Below are 23753 nucleotides of genomic sequence, written 5' to 3' on the forward strand. Positions count from 1 at the left end.
AATAAACTGGCATTAATAAAACCCTTCACTGTAATGTTTTTTTGCAGCAAGTTCAGGGGGGAAAGATACTGATGTAATTTACATCTACATGCTCGGTATGGGACAATTGCTGATAAGATGGGACAATTTTGGAACACTCTGTCCAGTAAGAAAACAAGCAAGCCAAAAGCTATCCGGTATTTCAGACTTGGCAAAAGGTGCATCAATTTTTCTTTTCTATAGGACATTTGATGAGTAAGTTGGTGCTTTGGAAGTGCAGTTTTGATAGATTAGGATGCAAAGTGGCCTTTAACTCTCTGTAGCAGGGAAACTGGAGAAGGATCTGATAGCAAAGAAAACTGCTGCAGTTTTCATAATGTGTAAATGATGATAAACGGGCACTTCTACTGGAATCAAATGTTTTATGCATATATGTGTGTGTGTACACACACATACATACAAACAAAGAAAAAAAGAAACAAATCACTAATAAGAAAATATCAGAATGGTTCACAACAACTATATGCAAAACCATCCATTCAGAACCATATTTTAAAAGTTAAAATCAGAAATTGGCTAACTACTGCATAGTTGTGAACAGAAAAGTCTTCAGCAGTCATTTAAAAGTTAAAGCAGAAGGCACTTAATGAATCTCTATTAGCAGAGCATTCCAAAAATATTGGGCTCATAATGCTAAAGCCTTGCTAGCTCAAGGGATGACCAACAGCACTCCTGCAGATGATCTCAGTGATGAAGCTGGAATATAAAGGTTCTGGTAGTCCTTGAGGTACTATGGACCTCACTTGTTTAGGGCTTTATAAAACTAATGCAAGGACCTTGAACCTGGCTTGGTAGTAGATGGGCAGGCAGTGCAGCTGCGTTAACAATGGTGTCACTACTACTTCTCCAGATGCCTTCATCAGCAGTCTACATCCTGCACCAGATGGAGCTTCCAAACCAGACCCAAGGGCAGCCCTTCATAGAGCACATTGCAGTAATCCAGCCTTGAGGTTAAAGCTTAAGATTTATTTAAATAGGTTCCAATCTACAATATATATTCAGTGCAGTAATATACCTTGTGAGACATCTTTGAGAGAAGAAAAGGCTAAGGAGTAAACCCTGAACAAATTCAGAGTGGAGTGTCTAAGATGGTTGGATGGCATCTTGTACTCCTCTTTCCAGCAACTGTGGCAGCCAAGCTGGTGCCAAATGTATTGCTATGCTTTTGTTTGGAGCACATCAGTGAGACTGAGAGGGGGTCTTGTTGTCTGGACAACCCAAGACCTCTATACAAACTGCCCAGGCTTGCACCCCAGAGAGGTCACTTTGGTGGTGCTGATGACATGGGAGTTCCTAGTCTCTGCAGCCCCAACAGGTACTGTGATTCTCCAGCGGATTGACAGAATCATGGAGAAGAAGGCTGTGGATGACTGCTAGCCACAATGGCTATATTCCACCTCCAATGTTAGGGTCTGTATGCCTCTGAATACCAGTTGCTGGGAGTGACAGGCAGGCAGAGTGATCTTCTGCTCAGGTTCCCAAAGACATCTCATTGGCCCCTGTGAGAACAGGATGCTGGCCAAGTTGGGCCATTGGCCTGATTCAGTGGGCTGTTCTTATGTTCTCGCATTTTGTGAGTCACTGATGAGGTGGGTGGGCACAAAAGCCAGTGCCATTTTGGCTATGTCACCACAGTTATGGAACACCCTCCCAATAAAAGCTGTCAGGATGCTGTCAGCAGCTCCCGGCTGGTTGCCCAGGAAAGTACAAAGATAAGGAAAAGTTTCTTATAGCTCTTTTGTATTTAAATCTTTACACAGAGAGGCTATAGGACCCAGCCTCTTGGATAATGGCGTTGTCCCAAGTGAATCTGCACCCCCAGTCTCTCCCACTTCCTTATTCCTCATTCTTATTGTCTCCTCTACGGGTACTGCTACACGTCCTCTGTCTTTGAGCTCTTTGCTCTCCTACTTTTAAGGCTCACCAGGTTCTGGGAGATGGAGGGTCTGGAATGCTTTCTAATGACAACGTGTCAGCAAGGTGCTGCTCTGGCTCTCCCAGGATTTCCCAACTTTCCCCTTCATCTGTCTCTGAGCTGCTGTCTCCCTCAAACCCCTGTTGCAAATCTATACAGTCTTCCTCTTCCTCCTCCCTGGAAGGGACAGGATGGGGAGGCTGTCTCCACCATTCCTCCTCTGCCCAGCCCCTGACAAAAGCCCACTTGCATCTATTGCTCCTCACCATTTGACAAGCAATACATATTTGGTCTATAGGAAAGATTTGGGGAATAAGTTAAGCCTGGGATGTGGAAGGATATGGCTTGAAGTTATCCATATGTAAAGCAGTATTTCTGATGCGGATGCAGTGGAGATCTTTGATGCTGTGTGTTACATATTTAATATTTGGTGTTCACATTTCCGTAAGCTGTCTTAGAGGTCCCCTTGGGAAAGAGAGGACACAATATTTCAGAACATAAATAAAAAGCATTGCAGTGGTGTTCAACCACCTTAACTCTTCAAGATCTCTATTATTCCGTCAAATTAATTCACCCTTTGTTTTATTACAGTTGTTGCTTTGTTTCCAGAAGAAGCCTGGACTGCTATCCAAAGGAGATCTCACATAGTTTCTTCTCTCTCCCATTAGGGAGAAGATGCCATTCCACCATGTCACGGCTGGGCTGTTGTACAAGGGGAACTATCTGAACCGGTCACTCTCAGCTGGCAGTGACAGTGAGCAGTTGGCCAACATCTCAGTGGAAGAGTTGGACGGTAAGGATGATTCACCAACAAGTTGGAGAATCATGGCGCTCCGTTTTTTAAAAATTAAATCCTTATGACCTTGCAAGTTGTGAGTTGAAAGATATGCATGGGATGGGCCAGAAAATGGTTACTTCGGTAGTGTGTCTGAAAATTTAAAATATTCTCTTTAAAAATAATAATAATAATAATTGTGAGATTGCTGATCACAGGGACTAGATTCCATCTTCCCATGCATCTATTGAAGTCCAATTGAAGATAGCATAAGATAATTCCTCCCACTGGCCTTTCTCAGATCAACAAACTGGGAAGCTGCAAGAGGATACATGTTGGAACAAAAAACCCTCAACCCGCTTAATTTCATATATGCACTCATGGGGTCTGAACTGGAGGTGAGAGGCCAGGAGCAAAGCCTTGGGGTCTCAGTTGACAGCTCAAATAAGATGTAAACCCAGTGTGCCATAGCCGTGAAAAAGGCAGATTTCATGCTAAGGATCATTAAGAAAGAAATTGAAAAGCAAACTGCCAATATCATCGTGCAAAGCTATGTTACTGTCATGGAGTTCTACTCAATATTGATTCAGAGCAGACTCCATTGTATAGTTAGCAGAATAAAAATTTAAAACACATTGCAGGATTCCCAAAAATAGACCAGAGGCAATTGTATTTCATCCAGCAGAGCTTTACTGCTACTGAAGGCAAATGAGCATAATGGTAATAATTTATTATTATTATTAATGGTCACAAATCCCATACATTCAGGATTGGCACTGTCCATAAGAAATCCAATTGCAGCAGACTTAACTTAGACTTACAATAACTTATAATAAGTCTAAACCTTAATACCTTAATATATTATGTACAGAACACCACAGCAGAAGGAAAAGATATAGAATGAGAAAGTGAAACTCAGGCTCCTTCTGGCCTTACTTTCATAGTCAGCATGACCTTGACAGAAAAAGATAAGAGAACCAGTTTAAACCAGTTGTACTCAGCTTATTCTGAAGGAATAACCCAAACATCACGAACCTTCTGCTTGTTTCTTTCACATGGAGAAGCTTCCAAAACCCTCTTGAATTAATTAAAATAGGAAAGATCTCTACACATCAGATCAATATTTTCTGCACTAAGAAAACTGACCTCCCTGATGCATTATTTACTTGTAACTGTCCAAATAATGCTGAACTCTAGCGCCCATCACCTCCCAGCCTTTGCCCATGTGGGCTGTAGCTATTGGGAATTGTAGTTCTGCACCATCTGGATGGCCACAGGTTTCCCCACCCCTGTTTTACACAATTTGTTTATTAGCATTAGACAACAATCCACTGAGGTGGGACATGAGAGCTGCGCATGACCAGTCCCTTCTTAATTTTTACTTTCAGACAGGGCAGGTGTGTAGATGTGAAGGCAATGCTTCAGACCTGACTTCCTCCATTCTGGTTAATCTTACAGAAAGTTTTGGGTATGAATGGGTTCTCTTTAAGGGACACCTGTTACATCGTCATCATCGTCATCATCGTTTTTAATTTGTATACCGCCTTTCTATCTTACAATACTCAAGGCGGTTTACAAGCTGAAGAAACAAAAAATGTACATCTTATAACAATCTAATGCAATACAAAAATGTGATAATAAAACATAACTTTAAAATAGGCAACCTCCATCCAAAAAGTAACATTCAACAATCATTAGAATAGTATAAAATAATAGTATCAACATATAAAAGTTAAACAGAAATCCACTCAACAGTTACAATAATATCTAAACTGTAATCAATAAGACAATGGCAAGCCACGGTACATAAAACAATACAATACACATTGAGAAGCAGAGAGTGGGGCAAGGCAGGTGGAAAGAGGCCTTGCCTCACACACACACACACACACACACACACACACACACACACACACACATTCTGATGCCCAGTTCAGGGTTCGCAGTGGCACGTCCTTCTTCTGAACTTGTAGATGGGCTCGACTCATAGACTTGGTTATGAACGGAAATGTATCTTTCTGAATGAAAGAGTTTCCGTAGTGGAAAGAGGCATAATGGGTGCTCTCTCTGATAGCTGTGTTATAAAAACTGTGAGTGTGAATTCAGCACATTGGTTTCTGTCTTGTCCCCATCCCCACCCCTGCTTGAGTTGCATGAAGTATCTGTGCAGTTTTTTTGTTTTTTGCATAATGTTGCAAGAGCTTTTTGCTAATAGTCTGTTTTTCTTCACCTGTTAGACAATCAGCTTCTCATGGGAATTCCCAACACATTTTTTTCCCTAGCACAGTTTTTGTTGCAATCAAAGCTTTCTGGTGATGTCCCAGTCTTTCAGCTAAGCTGAAAACATTTGCTTCCTAGGGGCGCTTAAAGATGAGAGGCAGAAAGTTCCATTTGTGTTGAAGATGATTTGGATTCTCTGAGATCTCTATAACAGCATGCATGGGTAGAATGCTTGTTCCCCTTAATACTGGCTGAAGTAATACAAAAACTAGAAGGATGATCTCTCTCTTGAACTTTTTAGCAGTAGTTTTGTTCTATTTATAACTACCTGTGTTATCTTTCTTGCTAGCAGAGCAGCCCATAAGCTTAAGGGCTCAGCAGGGTCTCTAAGTGCCTTCTCCCGTCAGGGGCGCCGACTTATAAAAAATATTGGGGGGGCCCATACCGGGGTCCTGCCCCGGGAAGTTTTCTAAATTTTAGATGAAAATTAGTGAGTTTTAAAGTTTTTTAAAAGTATTTTAGAGTCATATGATCAACATTAGAACCCCGAAAACTCGACTCCCTATAACTCCACACTCCGGGAAACTCGACAAGCCTGAAACACTTTTTGGCTTTGAAAAAAGAAACAAAACATAAACACGCACGGTATTTTCGTAAAAAGCTAATTTAATTTACAGTAACAATTATGCTTATAAACTATTACAGAGCAGTGAATATATAGCTCTGAAAAGACTGAAATGATATTTAAATAAATCCTAAACTATCATTAAAAGAATAAAACATAAAATATTGCTGTTGCACAGTAATAGCACTTTGATTAATAAGTGAAATAGCTAATTTAAGCTTACTTTGAATAAGGCTGAGGGTTCATTAAATAAAAATAATATCTCCAAGTTAATGCTTTAATACAGTTAATAAAGTTAATACAGTATACCTAATACTGTATGTAAATACTGTAATACTGTATGTAAATAGAAGGTAAAGGTAAAGGTACCCCTGCCCATACGGGCCAGTCTTGACAGACTCTGGGGTTGTGCGCCCATCTCACTTAAGAGGCCAGGGGCCAGCGCTGTCCGGAGACACTTCCGGGTCACGTGGCCAGCGTGACATCGCTGCTCTGGCGAGCCAGAGCCGCACACGGAAACGCTGTTTACCTTCCCGCTGGTAAGCGGTCCCTATTTATCTACTTGCACCCGGAGGTGCTTTCGAACTGCTAGGTTGGCAGGCGCTGGGACCGAGCAGCGGGAGCGCACCCCGCCGCAGGGATTCGAACCGCCGACCTTTCGATCGGCAAGTCCTAGGCGCTGAGGCTTTAACCCACAGCGCCACCTGCGTCCCACTGTATGTAAATAACGGGCTTTAATTGGGTCTTACACCCTAAAAATATTTAAGTATTTGAAAATAACTAATACAGTACTATAGTAATATAGAAATACAGTACTAAACTAGTACTAATATTTCGAAACTGAAAATTTAACATTCTGTATGTATTTAATTCTCTATTTTATAAAGATTTTTAATATCTGACAGTGAGTTTGGAGTAGCCCAATGCAAAAATCCTGAGGATCCATGTGGATCCATGCTTTGTAACCACGTTTTTGCACCACTGTGACCCTAAGCAACAGTGGGTGCGTGATTTTTTTGGTGCAAGATGTACCCATGGACATGCTATGTGATCTGATGGTGAATTTGGGGTGACCCAATGCAAAAATCCTGAGGATCCATGTGGATCCGTGCTTTGTAACCACGTTTTTGCACCATTGTGGCCCCAGGCCACAGTGTGTGCGTGATTTTTTTGGTGCAGGCTGTAGCCATGGACATGCTATGTTATCTGATGGTGAATTTGGGGTGACCCAGTGCAAAGATCCTGTGGATCCATGCTTTGTAACCACGTTTTTGCACCATTGCAGCCCCAGGCAACAGTGGGTGCGTGATTTTTTTGGTACAGACTGTAGCCATGGACATGTAATGTGATCTGATGGTGAATTTGGGGTGACCCAATGCAAAAATCCTGAGGATCCATGTGGATCCGTGCTTTGTCACCACGTTTTAAATGGGGAGGGAAGGAAAAACACAGAAGGGACAAGAAGCACAAGAGGGGTGTGCGGAGAAGCAGCTGGCTAAGAATGCAGAGGAGGAGTTTAACGGGGTGGGGGGGAGGAAAGGAAGGCAAAAGTCCCCCCCCCAAGCCAGCCCTCTCTCTCTCTCTCCCACCTGCGAGTCCCTAGAGCACGGAGAGGAGGAGGTGGTGGGCTGGAGCCTGCGCGCAGTGTGACTAGGAAAGAATTAGAAGGAAGGACTCGATCCTTTCCTTAACCCTCTGCTTGCCAGGAGGGCAGGGGATTCCCTGCTCTTTGTTGAGTTTGAGCAAACGCAGCAACAGAAGCGGGTGGGCAGTAAGACCCTGAGGCAGAATGCAGGAAAGCAGCAGCTTCCGCCTTCCCTCCGCCCGCCGGCCCGATCTTATTTTTGCCTGATTTTTGCCTATTTTTGCCCCTGCGCTCCGGCGAGTCAGCTCCAGGGACCACACATTCGCTCAATAACACGCACAGACATTTCCCCTTACTTTTTAGGAGAAAAAAATCTGCGTGTTATAGAGCGAAATTTACGGTAATAATTTTCTTAAATTATTGGGGGGGGCAGAGCCCCCCCAAACGAATTTTTGAGGGGGCTCGGGCCCCCTCAGGCCCCATGGAGTCGGCGCCTATGTCTTCCGTGTCAAATGGTGCCGAGTCTCAAAACCAAACTTCACCGAATGAAAGTTTAGTTTAGGGTCCAGTTCAAAGGCTGGTATACTCTTTCTCAGCAGCTTTCCCTGGTACCAGCAGCGTAGTGTCAGTTACTAGTGCCCAGGGTGGGCACATAAGTGCATGCACTGTCCACTTGGGTGCCATCCCAGCACTTGCCGCCGCTGCTAGAGCAACCCCACCCATACCAGAGCAAAGCGGGGCCACACTGAGCTGCCTGCCTGCCTGCCTGCCTGCCTGCCATACAGGGGGGAGCCCAGCTAGTTGGTGTGGCCCTTGGTGGGTGGAGAGGAACACCAGCTCTACTGGGGACACGTGTGAGCACCTACTTTGTTCCCTCTCAAAAACTGCATGCCCAGGGCTCACACAACCCACGCTACGTCCCTGCCTAGTACTCCCACCTGCCACCATCCCTTAAGCTCATGGAGTATAAGATTATCAATGCCACTGGTGGGGGGCTTTCTTATTTCAACAAGATTCCTCAGTGAAGATTTGCCTCCTAGTAGGTATCTGTGTTAGTTTTTGAAAGATTTTTGCATATGCAATTGCGCTCTCTCTCTCTCTCTCTCTTTCTTTCCTTCTCTCTCATTGTGAAATTGCTTCAAGATGTCATTAATAAAAATTATAAAACTGCCACATCTGCAAGAAGACTAAGAGAGACCCATTCCCCCTGACGTTCCAATGTTCTACGTGATGAAGATTGCTTTGTAAAGATAATAATTCACTCATGAGATCCCCTTCTTACACTCTGAAGAAGTATAGCATGGGCAAAAATGGACCCAGCTGAGAGGGAACTAGGGCAGAACTGATCGCTCTCGCCTGGGAACAAATTGTGGCACAGCCAAGGTGCTCAGGCGATCCAGTTGAAAAGGTCAGTCATCTAGTTGATGAGCTGTCTGCTCTAAAGCTGGCTTAAAGATACAACACACTGCACCCAGGTCATTGAATTGTCCACTGTGGTGAGCTGGATGTATTTAAACAGTACATAGCTTCCCCTTTAGCTAAGGTGGCGGGTGCAAAGGAACCCAACCCAAACCAAGGACAGGTTCAGTCACTATAAACCTCAAAGTTTGATGTCAAGGCTTCCCAAACCGGTGGCTTTCCTTGGCTCCTTGATGAGCTTAGAAAGTTTCTGTGGGCCTCAACCCAAATCCTTCTGAATGTAAACAAAATAAAGTCAAGGAATATCAATATATCATCAACATTTCTTAGTGCTCAAGTGCCACGGCACCATGAAGGAGGGAATAAGGAAGTAAAGCAAGTGTAAATACGGAAACCATACTTTTTACCTTCTTTAATGAGATGGATGGACCTGATGGGCTTTGACAAGTGTGTGAATACTGGGCTGGAAGTTTGTGAGTTTGTGTCTTAAGTCTAAGAATACTGTTGTATTGTGGAATTGTCGTATTAGATACAGAAGTTCCCTAATGGCAAGGCAGGTGCACTCTGCACATGCCCATGCCAGTTATCTATGAAAATCTTTGTTCCTTATTAATTTTTTTGCACTATGCCTCATGAACTTCTTTACCAGCCCAGGCCCCTTTTGACCCCTGCACAGTCCGATCAACCAGAGAGTTTGCCAGATCAGGTCAGTGCCCATCTAGTCCAGTATCCTGTTTAAACAGTGGCCAACCCTAGCTGATCGCCGAAGAATTGATGCTTTTGAATTATGGTGCTGGAGGAGACTCTTGAGAGTCCCATGGACTGCAAGAAGATCAAACCTCTCCATTCTGAAGGAAATCAGCCCTGAGTGCTCACTGGAAGGACAGATTGTGAAGCTGAGGCTCCAGTACTTTGGCCACCTCATGAGAAGAGAAGACTCCCTGGAGAAGACCCTGATGTTGGGAAAGATGGAGGGCACAAGGAGAAGGGGGCGACAGAGGGCGAGATGGTTGGATAGTGTTTTCGAGGTTACCAGCATGAGTCTGACCAAGCTGCGGGGGGCAGTGGAGGACAGGAGTGCCTGGCGTTCTCTGGTCCATGGGGTCACGAAGAGTCGGACACGACTAAACGACTAAACAACAACAACAACAAACCCTAGCCTAGGACCCTCGTACCTACGGGACCACCTCCCCCGGTATGCCCCACGGAGAGCCTCAAGGTCCATAAATAGCAACACCCTAGTGGTCCTGGGCCCTAAGGTGGAAGGAGGAATGCTCTGTCTCATGAGACCAGGGCCCTGCAGGATCTGATTTCTTTCCGCAGGGCCTGTAAGACAGAGTTGTTCTGCCTGGCCTTTGGCTTGGAGCCAATTTGATTCCCTCGCCCTCTTTCTTTTTCCTTTCTCCTCCTCTTATTTTTAAGTGGTATTCATTCAACTTGTTTTTATTATTGCTTGTTAGCCGCCCTGAGCCTGGCCTTGGCTGGGTAGGGCGGGGTATAAATAAAAATTATTATTATTATTAAAGCTTATAAAGTTCTTGTTACTGTTAGTATATGAAGCCCTTAACAACTTAGGACCAGTCTACTTGTGAGATTGTTTTACTGTATATATGTCCATTGCTTCGGTCTGCAGAAATTACAGTGTTACAGGTACCAAATAATATTTATTCTGCATTTGTAAAAAGTTGCTATTTTACTGTGGCAGCACCCACATTTTGGAATTCCTTGCTTTTTGTCATCACGCAGGTTTCTTCACTGTACTGTTTTTAGCACCTACTCAAAACATGTCCATTTTGCCAAGCCTACTGTGCACATGTGTTTTAAATCTGTTTTTAGCCGATCACTGGTTTTAGTTACTATTTGAGTGTGTTAAATAGCCGCTTTAAACTGTTTTATTTATGATTTTATTGATTTATTCTTTTTGGTAAACTGCTTTTACAGTCAAGCAGTACATACATTTTATGAAAAGTTGGCAACCATTGAGCTAGTAACTTGAAACTTGCCATGCATGATCTGACTGATGGCATCCGCAGATATGCGGTGCCTCTGATTTCAGGTGCCTCTGATAAAAATTGCCACAAGTATAGGAAGTTTAAGAATGTTGAAAATGGACGTGCTGACCATTTTCACTCATTTTCTTAAACGGGCATTTTGTATACCTCACTCCAATTTTGGTGAGAGCTTACTAATGGACATTATTTATTGTTGTCAGGGAAGGCAAGCCTTAATTCATTTTATGAAGTTCCAAGCAGCGCTTAAAAACCACTCAAGCTCTTATTGCCCATTAAATCCTATGGCACCAACTACCTGCGACATGAGACACTGGATGCCGGTATTTTGAAACATTTTTTGGGGGGGAGGGGGGACTTAATTGTTTGCAGAGGGCACCACCTAGTGGTTGACATGTGCAATACTTATTGCTTGGCTTATGGAATAGAACAGTGTGGTGCAGTGGTTAGATGAAAGGTTGCTAATGTTTGTTTGTTTGCTTGGCCAATGGGGGCATCTGGGAAATTCAGAACCTGCTGTGGACATGGCATGTGAATCCTGCAATGGCACCCACCCACGCCAGCCACTCACAGCCCCACACTTCTAATGACTTGTTAGCGTTCTGTTTCTCATACACACACACACACACACACACACACCATTCTGTAAACTGGAAATGTTGCACAGCTAATACTTGAAAGCACCCTAAACACCCACTGGTGGCATGAGAGATTATGTAAACAGAGAGGGGAGGTCTTGATTCCTTAGCCAGCCCAGAGAGAGAAGAAGCAGCAGAGATTCTGAGAAACAAAGAGAGTTTTAGTGCAGGTAATTCTGAGACGGGATCTATTTCTGTGCATTTTGGGGTGATGTTCCTGTGGGAGAGAGGGGGAGATAAATGGTGGAGTGGATTTGTGCTGGTAGAGAAGAGAAGAGGAGATTGAGAGTTCCTTCAACAGGAATTGATTGGGGGGCATTGTGTGTGTGTGGAGTTGTCCTCCGCAGGAATCCTTTTGTGATTAGCCACCCCCAAACACAGCAGTCATTTTCTGGTATTGCGTATGGCAGAATGTGCCCACAGGCCCGAAAAAGGTGTGTGTGTGGGGGGGGGGGGGTTGGTCAAATCTGAGGGTTTGGAGAGAGGCACAAAGCAGCTGGGGATGGTTGAGAAAACTGGGTTTTGTGAATAGTTGGTCAATAGCCAAACCTTGAGACTGGATTATTATTGCTCTTTGGAAATGATCTGGAAGCTTTAGCTAGTGCAGAACACAGCTGCCCAACTGTTGACAGGTTCAAGGTCATGGCATGTGGGTGTATTTTGTATGTAGTTTTTAAAAATGTTAATGTTTTTTGTGTGTTTCTTTTTCTCCATGGTAAAATGTCTTTAAATTTGTGGTTTTAAGAATAAGTCACTTGGAGACCTTTTGGGCAACAAGTGACAAATTATTCTAGTACAGTGGTACCTTGGTTTAAGAACAGCTTAGTTTATGAACAACTTGGATTAAGGATTCTGTAAACTTGGAAGTAGGTGTTTTGGTTTGTGAACTTTGCCTTGGAAGCAGAACATGTTCCGCTTCCTGTTGAGTGTGTTCCATTTGTAAATTGAGTCCCCTTCTGCTATGGGAAAGCACGCCTTGGTTTAAGAATGCTTTGGTTTAAGAACGGACTTCTGGAACGCATAAAGTTCGTAAACCAAGGTACCACTGTAAATTCTAATTCTACTACCACCACAATTAGTAACAATGATAATAATTCATTGAGATAAAATTAAGTGTTAATTGGTCCAGTACCTTCATGCCAAGGGGATCTGTGTATCACATTATACAAGGATTCCTGCTTCTGTTGAATTGTCAAGTGAAAGAACTGAGGGAGCACAGAAGGGATGTGAGGAAAGAGGGAAAGAACTGGAGGTAAAGTCTTGATATAAGTCTTTCCCAGCAGTTCAAATGCATTCATCTGTGCAATTTGGCTTCTCTTTAGCTTCTCGCTTTTTTCCTAGCCTTCAGTTCACCATATTTTCACATTAAAAATAAAGTCCTTACAAAATATTGTTGGCATTTTAAGGCGTGTGTCAGGGCGAACGTAAAGCACTGTAGAGTCCTCTGTAGGCAGTTGAACTCAGAGTAGTTCTACTGAAATTAAAGTTAGTCACATCAATTAATGTCAATGGGTGTAACTCTGAGCATGATCAAAGTTGTATGTAACCTTTAATGGACATTTCTCCATGTATATTTATATGAGACATTTTGCAGAGTATGCATATTTTGGCAAGCAATTTCCCCTAATAAGGATGCATGTTATTTTCACTAATATATGCATTTTAATGGATATTTCCCACTAATATATGCACTAATATATGCTTTTACACATACAGTGGTACCTCGGGTTAAGTACTTAATTCGTTCCCGAGGTCTGTACTTAACCTGAAACTGTTCTTAACCTGAAGCACCACTTTAGCTAATGGGGCCTCCCGCTGCTGCCGCGCCACCGGAGCACGATTTCTGTTCTTATCCTGAAGCAAAGTTCTTAACCTGAAGCACTATTTCTGGGTTTGCGGAGTCTGTAACCTGAAGCGTATGTAACCTGAAGCGTCTGTAACCTGAGGTACCACTGTATTGTGGAACTGTATCCAAAAATTCAAATACATGGGAATTGCAGAGCATAGCTGTGTTTTGCTTCACATTTTGCTTAGGCAAGTATGACTGAAGTCAGTTGTTAGTAGAGAGTGGCATTCAGACAACTGTAAGGTAGCCTTCCTTATGTCTACTCAGGATGGGGGTAAGATGGAGATAATCGCAGGTTTCTGCAACACGTAATGCAGATTCACAAATGTTATACTATACTGTACAACATTAACTCAAGTGTTAGATGCAGGTTTTTGATGAGTCATTTTATTGTACTGAACCCTGCTGGAATCTTGTATATATGAGAATAAAGGTATGAGAATTTGATGTGATTTGAAGTAGGTTCACCCAAATTTCTTTCCCATCCTTGCATCTGGACTGTACTCTATAACTTGGTTGGAGCTGATGGGAACTGCAGCCATTATAAACTGGCTTTGCATCAGTCTTGACAAATCCTGAAGAAATTTGTGCCGATACAGCATTTGTCTCTGGTGGGTCACTATCGCCCTGGCTTGGGTCCACCTGGAGCAATCCGGAGCTATAGAAAAGTGGATGTGGCAGAGGATATTAAACAAAAAGTTGGGCAGCAAGGAGATGGGAGGTTGGAAAACAAGATGCACATGAGACTCTGCCTCCATTGCAGCCTCCTGCTACTCACCACCTGTCCCTTGGGCCCCAAATCAGATTGGAGTGGGACTTCCACAGCTCTATTCTAAACTATAATCCTATCAGGGCCAGATTTAGGTTTGATGAGGCCTCAGTGCCTAGGACTTGCCGATCAGAAGGTCGCGGTTTGAATCCCCGTGACAGGGTGAACTCCCATTGCTCGGTCCCTGCTCCTGCCAACCTAGCAGTTTGAAAGCACGTCAAAGTGCAAGTAGGTAAATAGGTACCGCTCCGGCGGGAAGGTAAACGGCGTTTCCGTGTGCTGCTCTGGTTCGCCAGAAGCAGCTTAGTCATGCTGGCCACATGACCCAGAAGCTGTACGCCGGCTCCCTCGGCCAATAAAGCGAGATGAGTGCCGCAACCCCAGAGTCGGCCACGACTGGACCTAATGGTCAGGGGTCCCTTTACCTTTACCTAAGCTGCTGAAAGTAATGGGGCCCCTTATATGTCCAGCTGTCCTTTGGCCACTGTTTTTTGTGTTGAATATATGCTATATGGTCATTTATGGACCTAATAGGTATCTAAAGCCATTTGCACATAACAAAATATGTATTTTATCAAAGTAATTGTTGAACTGAAATACAATTAAGAAGAAGTATATTAATAGTGATTTGGGGGGGGGGGCAAGAGAGTGGGGCCCTAAGCTATACCTTGTTTAGCTTATACGTAAATCTGGCACTGAATCCTATGCAGGTTACTCAAAATAAGCATTGACAAGACTGGGCAAGTTCCTGGGCAAGATTGGGCATGCTGGAGAAGAGTTAAGAGCGGTGGACTCGTAATCTGGTGAACCGGGTTCACTTCCCTGCTCCTCCACACGCAGCTGCTGGGTGACCTTGGGCTAGTCACATTTCTCTGAAGTGTCTCAGCCCCACTCACCTCACAGAGTGTTTGTTGTGGGGGGTGAAGGGAAAGGAGATTGTAAGCCATTTTGAGACTCCTTAAGGGGAGTGAAAGGCAGGATATCAAGTCCAAACTACTCTTCTTCTTCTTCTTCTTCTTCTTCTTCTTCTTCTTCTTCTTCTTCTTCTTCTTCCTCCTCCTCCTCCTCCTCCTCCTGGAGCCAGCTCACAGTGGTGAATTGGTTTTGTTTCCTGGCATAGGTACACCCCATTGTCAATTTGTTACCCTGGCTGCTAGTTTTTGGAGGTGACTCCTAAATCCAATGTATGGCAGCTGTGAAAAGGGAAAATGTCATGCCAGGAATCATTAGGAAAGGAACTGGGGGGGGGGGAGGGAAAACCCTGCCAATATCATAATGCCATTATACAAAACTATGGTGTGATAGTATTTGGAATAGTATGCTCCAGAACTAATTACCCTCAAAAATTTAGTCCTAGCAATGCCATTTATTATTTGTAGTAGTGTGAAAGCATTTGGATTTGGATTTGCCTTTTCCCTAAACACATACCTTTTCAAAGAGAACTCTTAAAAAATCAACACACAACGAGGCGATTTTTAATTGATATTAAATTGTGTAACTCAAGAGTGAATTGCCAGGTTGAAACTGACATGCCATCCATAACAGGTGTCTTGGGAGGATTCCGAGGTGCGTTAAGGGTTTCTATTTAAAACTGTGCCATATGGGTAATGATGTCTACGTTTGAGCAAATTAATTCAGGCAGCCGGAACACCACTTCAGCTTAAACGCCTGGCAATTCTTGCACTGCTTCAGACAGGTTTATGCAAACTCCTTTGTCTCGAATGCCCCCCTTTGCTCCTTTTAATATTGCAAATGGCTAAAACTGCGGTTCACAGATTGGAAATATATCTAACAGTGAATGGGATCATCACTGCTGAGTCACCCCTACAGGAGGCATTATAATAATGGGCTATTGTTGGAAAGGATAAAGGAAGGAGGAGAGAGATTAATAAATATATGTTGGGGGGAAATCACATAATTCCTAGGTGGGCTTTGGGCAAGTTGGGAAACTGCAATGATGCATGCAGCCCATTGGGCCAGGATGGGTGGGTGAAAGGCAAAGCCAGGGCTAACAATATTGGCATTTATACAAGCTAATGGTGAAAGTAATTGGATTGCTGTTGCAACAAAGCAGGTCCCAAAGCCCCTTCTCGGGAGGTGGAAGCTCAGAGTGTGGAAGCTCAGAGGCAAATAGCTTGCTCAGGAAGTGTGGAAGCTCAGAGGCAAATAGCTTGCTCAGGAAGTGTGGAAGCTCAGAGGCAAATAGCATGCTCAGGAAGTGTGGAAGCTCAGAGGCAAATATAGCTTGCTCAGGAAGTGTGGAAGCTCAGAGGCAAGTAGCTTGCTCAGGAAGTGTGGAAGCTCAGAGGCAAGTAGCTTATTCAGGAAGTGTGGAAGCTCAAAGGCAAATAGCATGCTCAGGAAGTGTGGAAGCTCAGAGGCAAATATAGCTTGCTCGGGAAGTGTGGAAGCTCAGAGGCAAGTAGCTTGCTCAGGAAGTGTGGAAGCTCAGAGGCAAATATAGCTTGCTCAGGAAGTGTGGAAGCTCAGAGGCAAATAGCATGCTCAGGAAGTGTGGAAGCTCAGAGGCAAGTAGCTTGCTCAGGAAGTGTGGAAGCTCAGAGGCAAGTAGCTTATTCAGGAAGTGTGGAAGCTCAGAGGCAAATAGCATGCTCAGGAAGTGTGGAAGCTCAGAGGCAAATATAGCTTGCTCAGGAAGTGTGGAAGCTCAGAGGCAAATATAGCTTGCTCAGGAAGTGTGGAAGCTCAGAGGCAAATATAGCTTGCTCAGGAAGTGTGGAAGCTCAGAGGCAAATAGCTTGCTCAGGAAGTGTGGAAGCTCAGAGGCAAATATAGCTTGCTCAGGAAGTGTGGAAGCTCAGAGGCAAATATAGCTTGCTCAGGAAAATGAGTGCAGGCTGCAACTGTATACAGTGGAGGGTGATTCATTAGTGCAATTGGGACACTGCCCCCATCAATCTCAGCCCATCCCCAGACAGCCCTCCACTTACCTGTCTTCTTACTTCTGACTAGTACAGATGTGGTCATGCCTGTACGCTTCCTCCTCCTTTGTGGAGCTCCTTCAGTTTGCCAAGCACAGCGGTATCAATCGCTGTTGCCACTATCTAAGCTCATGGTGATGAAAAAAGGCCATGACCCCTGTCCCAGTCAAGCATAAACACTTTGAAGCCCTTGTAGAACTTAGCAGCAATGAGGATCAGACAAAATTAGCTGGCTCTGCCTGTCATTGGCTCTGCCACCACCTACAGTTGGTCTGCCTAGCTTCTGCCCCACCAGCCCCAGTCGGTACCATTGGTGGGTAGCAAACTGGGGTTACCAGATGACAGTCTTTCTCTCCCTGGCAGTGTGTCCTGAAACATGTGCTCTTTTGTCTTATTCTGGGATATTGGGCCTTCCAGAACAGCAGAAAACATGCTTGCGCCATAATCCATGCAAAAGCCCTTCGGGTATTTGGAGATGGCTATCGTGATACTTCTTAGTCTTCTCTTCTCCAGGCTAAACATATCCAACTCCTTCAACCATTCATCAAAGCCCCCCTTTATGAATGTTGTTTATCCTGGAGAAGAGAAGACTGAGAGGTGATATGATAGTCACCTTCAAATGTCTCTAGGATTGTTGCATGGAAGATGGAGCAAGCTGAGAGGAGGGCCTGAACCAGTGGAGTCAAATGGCGAGAAAGGATATTTCAACAAAACATTAGGAAGAACTTCCTGGTGGTGAGAGCTGTTCAACAGTGGAATGGACTACCTTGGAAGGTGGTGAACTCTCTTTCATTGGAGATTTTTAAAGAGACGTTGGATGGGCATCTGTCAGGTATTCTTCAATTGTGGTTCCTGCATTGAAGGTGTTTGACGACCTCTGAGGTCCCTTACAACTCTACAGTTCTATGATTCCATGATTCTACATTAGGAAGGGAGGAGATGTCAGGGATGAGGGCGGCCACTACTTCTCTCGTGAGAGTGTTTAAGGGTTTTTTGCAAAAGTACCTTCATGGTTATAGGGACTGTGGTGCAGCAAGGCAGGTACGGGCCTCTCCTTGTGCTTTGTTCTTTTTTTAAATTTTTAATTTATATTTTTTTTTTCAAATATAACAATAAAGGAAAAACATTCCATCCAAAATTTACATCCAATTCTAATCTTTCTACTTTCAGACTTCCCTCAGTCTATCTGGAAATTTTCCATACTATCACAATTATTCACATTTCTTCCATCTATATTGGTGTTTTTTTAACCATATTAATCTTAATTATTATAAAACAATATTTCTTTCCATTATTATCATAGAGCTTCTTGAAAACCTACAAACGTTAATTGTTCTTCACATATATTTTTAATATACTCTGTAAATTTATTCCAGTCCTCGGTAAATCTTTGGTCTCGCCGGTTCCGAATTCTCCCCGTTAATTTATCTAATTCTGCGTACTCCATCAACTTCATTCTCCATTCTTCTTTCATCGGGATTTCTTCCTGTTTCCATTTTTGTGCCACCAGAATTCTTGCCGCTGTTACTGCATATAAAAACAACTTCTCATCCTTCTTTTTTATATCATTTCTTAGTATTCCTAGCAGAAAAGTTTCTGGTTTCTTAACAAAAGTATATTTCAACATTTTTTTCAACTCATTGTAAATCATTTCCCAGAAACCTTTCATTTTTTTACATTCCCACCACATATGATAGAATGTTCTTTCTTTCTCCTGACATTTCCAACATTTATTACTAACTTTATACATCTTTCCAAGTTTAACTGGTGTTATATACCATCTATATAACATTTTCATAACAATTTCTTTTATTGTAGTACATGCAGTAAATTTCATTCCTTCTTTCCACAGTCTTATCCAATCATCAAATTGAATATTATAACCAAAATCTTTGGCCCACTGAATCATTGCAACTTTAACCTCTTCATCCTTAGTATGCCATTCAAGTAATAATTTATACATTTTAGATAGAATTTTAACATCATTATTCAAAATTTCTTTTTGAAATCTGGATTTTTCTTCTTGAAAACCTCTTTCCAGCATCTCTTTTTTAAACATCACATTCAATTGGAAGTAATGTAATCAATCATACACATATTCTTTAACTTCTTCGTATGGTTTCAATTTCCATTTATTTCCTTCTTTTATAATTAAATTCTCATATGTAATCCAACTCCCCGTCATATTGATCTTCTTAACACTCATTACCTCCAATGGTGACAGCCAAAATGGGGTTTTAAACTCTAATATATTTTTGTACCTATTCCACACTTCAATCAACGGACCTCAGAAGATGTGATTTTCAAAACCTTTATGCACTCTTTTTTTCTCATACCATAAATATGCATGCCAACCAAATCTATTATCGTAACCTTCTAAGTCCAAAAGTTCTGAATTTTCTAGCTTTATCCATTCTTTCACCCAGCAAAGACATGCGGCCTCAAAGTATAACTTGTAAGTCTGGCAGGGCAAAGCCTCCTCTATCTTTTGCATCTGTTAAAATCTTAAATTTTATTCTGGGCTTCTTGCCCTGCCGGATATATCTTGATAATACTCTTTGCCATTCTTTAAATATAGTCACACCTTTAATTATTGGTATTGATTGAAATAAAAACAACATTTTTGGTTGCAATTATCGTTGCAATTCTTCCCCAAAGTGATAACTTCATTCTCCCCCACACTTCCATTTTTTTTTTTTAATAAATATTTTTATTAAATTTTCACATTTTATGAAGACAAACATACACACACATAGACAAAGACAACACGTATAAAATTTCATAACCTTACTTTCCTAACCCCAGTTCTTGACCTCCCCCCACCCCCCCTTCATACATCCTAGTTCAGTTAAATTAGCTCAGCAAATTCATATCTCTCATCCTTTGCATATTATTATTGTGTATATATATATATATATATATATATATATAAAAACCATTTACTTGGCCAAATTTTACTTATCCAATTTTCTTATAAATATTAAAGCCTTTTCTAAGGTCGACTCGAGTTCCTTCCACGAATTTCCCTTTAATCTTAAAAATAGGTCATAGTAATCAAACACAAAAGTCATAAAGATTTAAAAACAAGTTCTCCTTTCCCCCCCCCCAGCCCGGTTTCTGTCCCTTCCAAATGTCCCCACATCCATAACAACAGTTTTTAGCCTGGGTTCCTCACATCTGAGGCCTTTAAGTCCTTGTCAGTCTCTCTTTGCCGATCTTGTTGGTAACCCTCCTCATTGGTCCTCAGGTTTCGGGGAAGTTCCAGCTCGGTCTCATCAGAATTTCTTCCATCCAAAGTAGTTAACACCAGCTGCTGCAGAAGATCAACCAATCCATACTCAAATAGGAAGCCCCAGTCATATTTCTTATTTCTTTTAAATTCAGATATTCCAAATGTTCCAGGGGCTTCCTCCCTCCTCTTTCGCATCTTTCACAGATTTGTAGTCCAAGGGTCTTCTTATTTGTATTCTAACAATGTAGGCTTGTGGTTGGTAGTCTCCATCTGTACTAGCCCTTGCTCACTCTCCCCCTGTTCCAAAGCTATCTCTTCTGATTCAGCTGCAGGTTTTTCCCCAGTCAAGTCCATTGTACCTTCAGCAGAGTCCTTTATTTTAGAGTTCAAGGTTATGAGTTGTTTACTCATGACCGTAGTCTGCTCCTCCAGTTTTCCCACAAGAAAAAACATTCTTTCTAACTCTGCCTGTAATTTTCCATCTGCAGCCATTGCAATGTTTCAATGTTTCCCCTAGGGGGATTCTAGTTACTTAATAGTCTTTTCCAATAGTCCTTTACTTTGTTATTTCCCTACTTTATTTCCAACCACTTTAGTTCAAATGTAACAAATTAAGTCCAAAAAGTGTTAAATAATAGAGTTTTTAACTTTCACTGCCCGTTTGACAGCTCCTTTGACAGCTGTCAAACTCCTCGTTCCTTTTTCTCCAGCTCACATAAAGGACACCCCCGGGTCTGGGGAGGTTCAAACAAAAACTTCTAAAAATCCACTCTTACTCTCCAGCACACATCTTCTTCTGTCCAATTCATGCAAATATTATCTTTTACAGAACACCAAAGAAAGAACTCTCCACCTTAGTTCTCCGATCTTTGCTTTAAATTTTCTGTAGGCAGGGGGGTGCGGACTTCCCTTTAGCACATTCCCCGATCGTGCCGAATTCAAGGATAAACTTTTTAGAGTCCAAATTCCATTCTACTCACGGATTAATTAAAGTCCGAATTTCAGGGAAGAAAGTCAGCGGTCTCCGGCCATGGCTCGCGGCTTCGCTCCACTGCAGTAGCGGTCTACTCACAGCACCACGCCACTCCCCGTACCCTCTCCGCAGCCTTTAAAAAGGCTCTTCGTGGGTCGGGGGGGCGCTTTAGGTGCCCGCCGAGTCACCAGGTCTGCAGGCTTCCGCGCCTGCGGTTTCTAAGGGTCCCCGCGTCGCCGTCGCGGTGAGACCCGTCTGCAATGGAGCCGATTCCCTCCGGAGCTCGGAGGGAATCCGCCATTACTCGGATCGCGCTAACCCGGAAGTCCTCCCCCACACTTCCAGGTCCTTCCTAATCTTATTCCATATCGGTACATAATTATTTTGAAAAATATCAATACTCTTGGGAGTTAATATTATCCCAAGATATTTAACTTTCTTAACCACTTCCATCTCTGTTTGTTGCTGAATTCTTTCTAATATCTCGTGGTCCATATTTTTAACCATTATTTTTGTTTTGTTCTTATTTAATTTGAAACCGGCAACTTGTCCAAATTGCTCTATCACTTCTAAGACTTCCTTAACACTTTTAATAGGGTCTTCTATTGTTATAACCAAATCATCAGTGAAGGCTTTTACCTTGTATTCCTTACAACCAACTGTCACACCTTTTATCTGTTCATTACTTCTTAAAGCTCTCAAGAAGACTTCCAGGACCGATATGAATAACAATGGTGATAAAGGACATCCTTGTCTTGTACCCTTAGTTATAGCAATATTTTCTGTCATTACATTATTAACAATTAATTTTGCTCTTTGTTCAGAGTATATTGCCTTTACACCATTCACAAATGATTGACCCATATCCATAAATTCCAGATTCTTTAACATAAATTCCCAAGAAATATTATCAAATGCCTTTTCCGCGTCAACAAATATCAACATCGCTTGCTTATCTTTCTTATTAGTCAGATATTCGATTATATTTATTATGTTTCTTATATTGAAAGACAATCTCCCTCCCTGGAAGAAATCCTGTTTGGCCCTTATGAATCAACTCCTTGAATATCTTTTTCATCCTATTTGCCAAAATATTAGCAAACATTTTATAATCATTATTCAATAGCGAAATTGGCCTGTAGTTTTTAACTTGAGTTAAATCTGAATCCTGTTTGGGAATTAGTGTTATGTACGCTTCTTTCCATGTCTCTGGTATTTGTCCTTCTTTCAAGATGTTATTCATAACTTCTACCAATGGTACAAGTACGATGTCCTTCATTTCTTTATAATATCTTGCTTTGTGCTTTGTTCTAGGATCAAACTAAGAATTCAGTCTGTAAGAATTCAATCTCTTATCTTCTCATAGCTGCTCATAGCTTCCCCTTTTGGAAAGTCGATGAGAAGTTTGTCCCTAAAGGAATGGTATTACAGAGTCTGGCTGCTGACGCCAGCTGGCAAGTTACGCAGCAGTGCAGACTGGCTAGGAGAGACATGGAGCATGACACATTTGAAGCAACCTGGACACCCTTTCTTGCATTTATTAATTCCAACCCAGGGGAACACTAAACTGTCTCTACTTCACCAATCATTTTGGGAAGGATTCTTGGGTTGAACTATAAATCTATATGTGTGAACCTGCTTTGTTTATGTACATTGCATAAGGGATCTAGGAAGGTGCCTTATATTGAGTTTAAATCTTGGCCCATCCGTCACAGTATTGGCCACACTGACTGGCAGCAGCTCTCTGGGGTGTCAGTCTAGGTTCTCTCTCAGCCCTAATGGGAGATGTCGGGGATCGAACCTGGAAGCTTCTGTAAGTAAAACAGGTGCTACAGCCCTTCCCCCACAAACTGCATGATTTGTAGACAGCTAGATGTGGAGCACACTAGAGCTGGGTGATATATCATCCAAAACCAGTTTGAAGTCCATATTGTGGTATAGGTTTCATTATTTTCGACCTGGCAATATATAACAAATCATGATGTGTGTATGGTGTGTGTGTGTGGCGCATGCTATGCAAAAATCACGATGCAGGGGAAACTGTGAAACCAGCCCATACCTCTACATATTTCACATATCATGATATATCAGTATATCGTGATGCTTAGCTGGTGATATATTGCAATGTTGAAAGCCAGATATCACCTAGCCCTGAAGTTCACTTCTACAGTACATAGTTCCATCCTTATTTCAGACATTGTGATACAATGGTACCTCGTGTTACATACGTTTCAGGTTACATACTTCGGGTGCTTCGGGTTAAGAACAGTTTCAGGTTAAGAACGGACCTCTGAAACGAATTAAGTACTTAACCCGAGGTACCACTGTATTTTGGTATATCACAATGTTTAGCTGGTGATATATCATGATGTTGAAAAACAGATATTGCCTAGGCCTAGTCATGTCCTTCGTTTTCAGTGGGTCTACTCTGCACAAGACTAGCATTAGATACAAGTCATTGAATGTGGTCTAAGAACTCTGCAGTTCTTATAGGTTTGTGAGCCCCCCCCCCCCCGTTTCCTTAAATGGTGATTACAGAAATGAATAATGCACCGAGGGGAGCAAAATGCAGCCATTTTAAAATGTTTTATTTACAAGCTGTGTCCCCCCCCCCCGCTCCCCCAGCTGGGATCATCTGAGCGCTTAACCATGCATCCCCATTCTCATTTTAGCACATCATTGAATATGCATCTGAAAGCTATGATCTGTACCTGTGACTAAGGTCCTATATAATTAGGAGGAAGTGTTTTTTATGTCCCACAGTGA

At 42.5% G+C, this 23753-nt stretch overlaps 1 protein-coding gene across 4 annotated transcripts in view; it reads left to right on the forward strand.

The window, feature by feature from the left end:
* CALN1 (calneuron 1) overlaps nucleotides 1–23753 on the forward strand; it is a 140069-nt gene that overhangs the window by 64869 nt on the left and 51447 nt on the right. For all 4 annotated transcript variants that reach the window (XM_079955857.1, XM_079955858.1, XM_079955859.1 and 1 more), the window contains one exon: nucleotides 2623–2747. In XM_079955857.1, coding sequence (XP_079811983.1) covers nucleotides 2623–2747 — 125 coding nt within the window. The remainder of the gene's footprint in view (nucleotides 1–2622; nucleotides 2748–23753) is intronic.

The sequence above is a fragment of the Podarcis cretensis genome, assembly GCF_951804945.1.
Source record: "Podarcis cretensis genome assembly, chromosome: 15".
Lineage (NCBI taxonomy): Eukaryota > Metazoa > Chordata > Lepidosauria > Squamata > Lacertidae > Podarcis > Podarcis cretensis.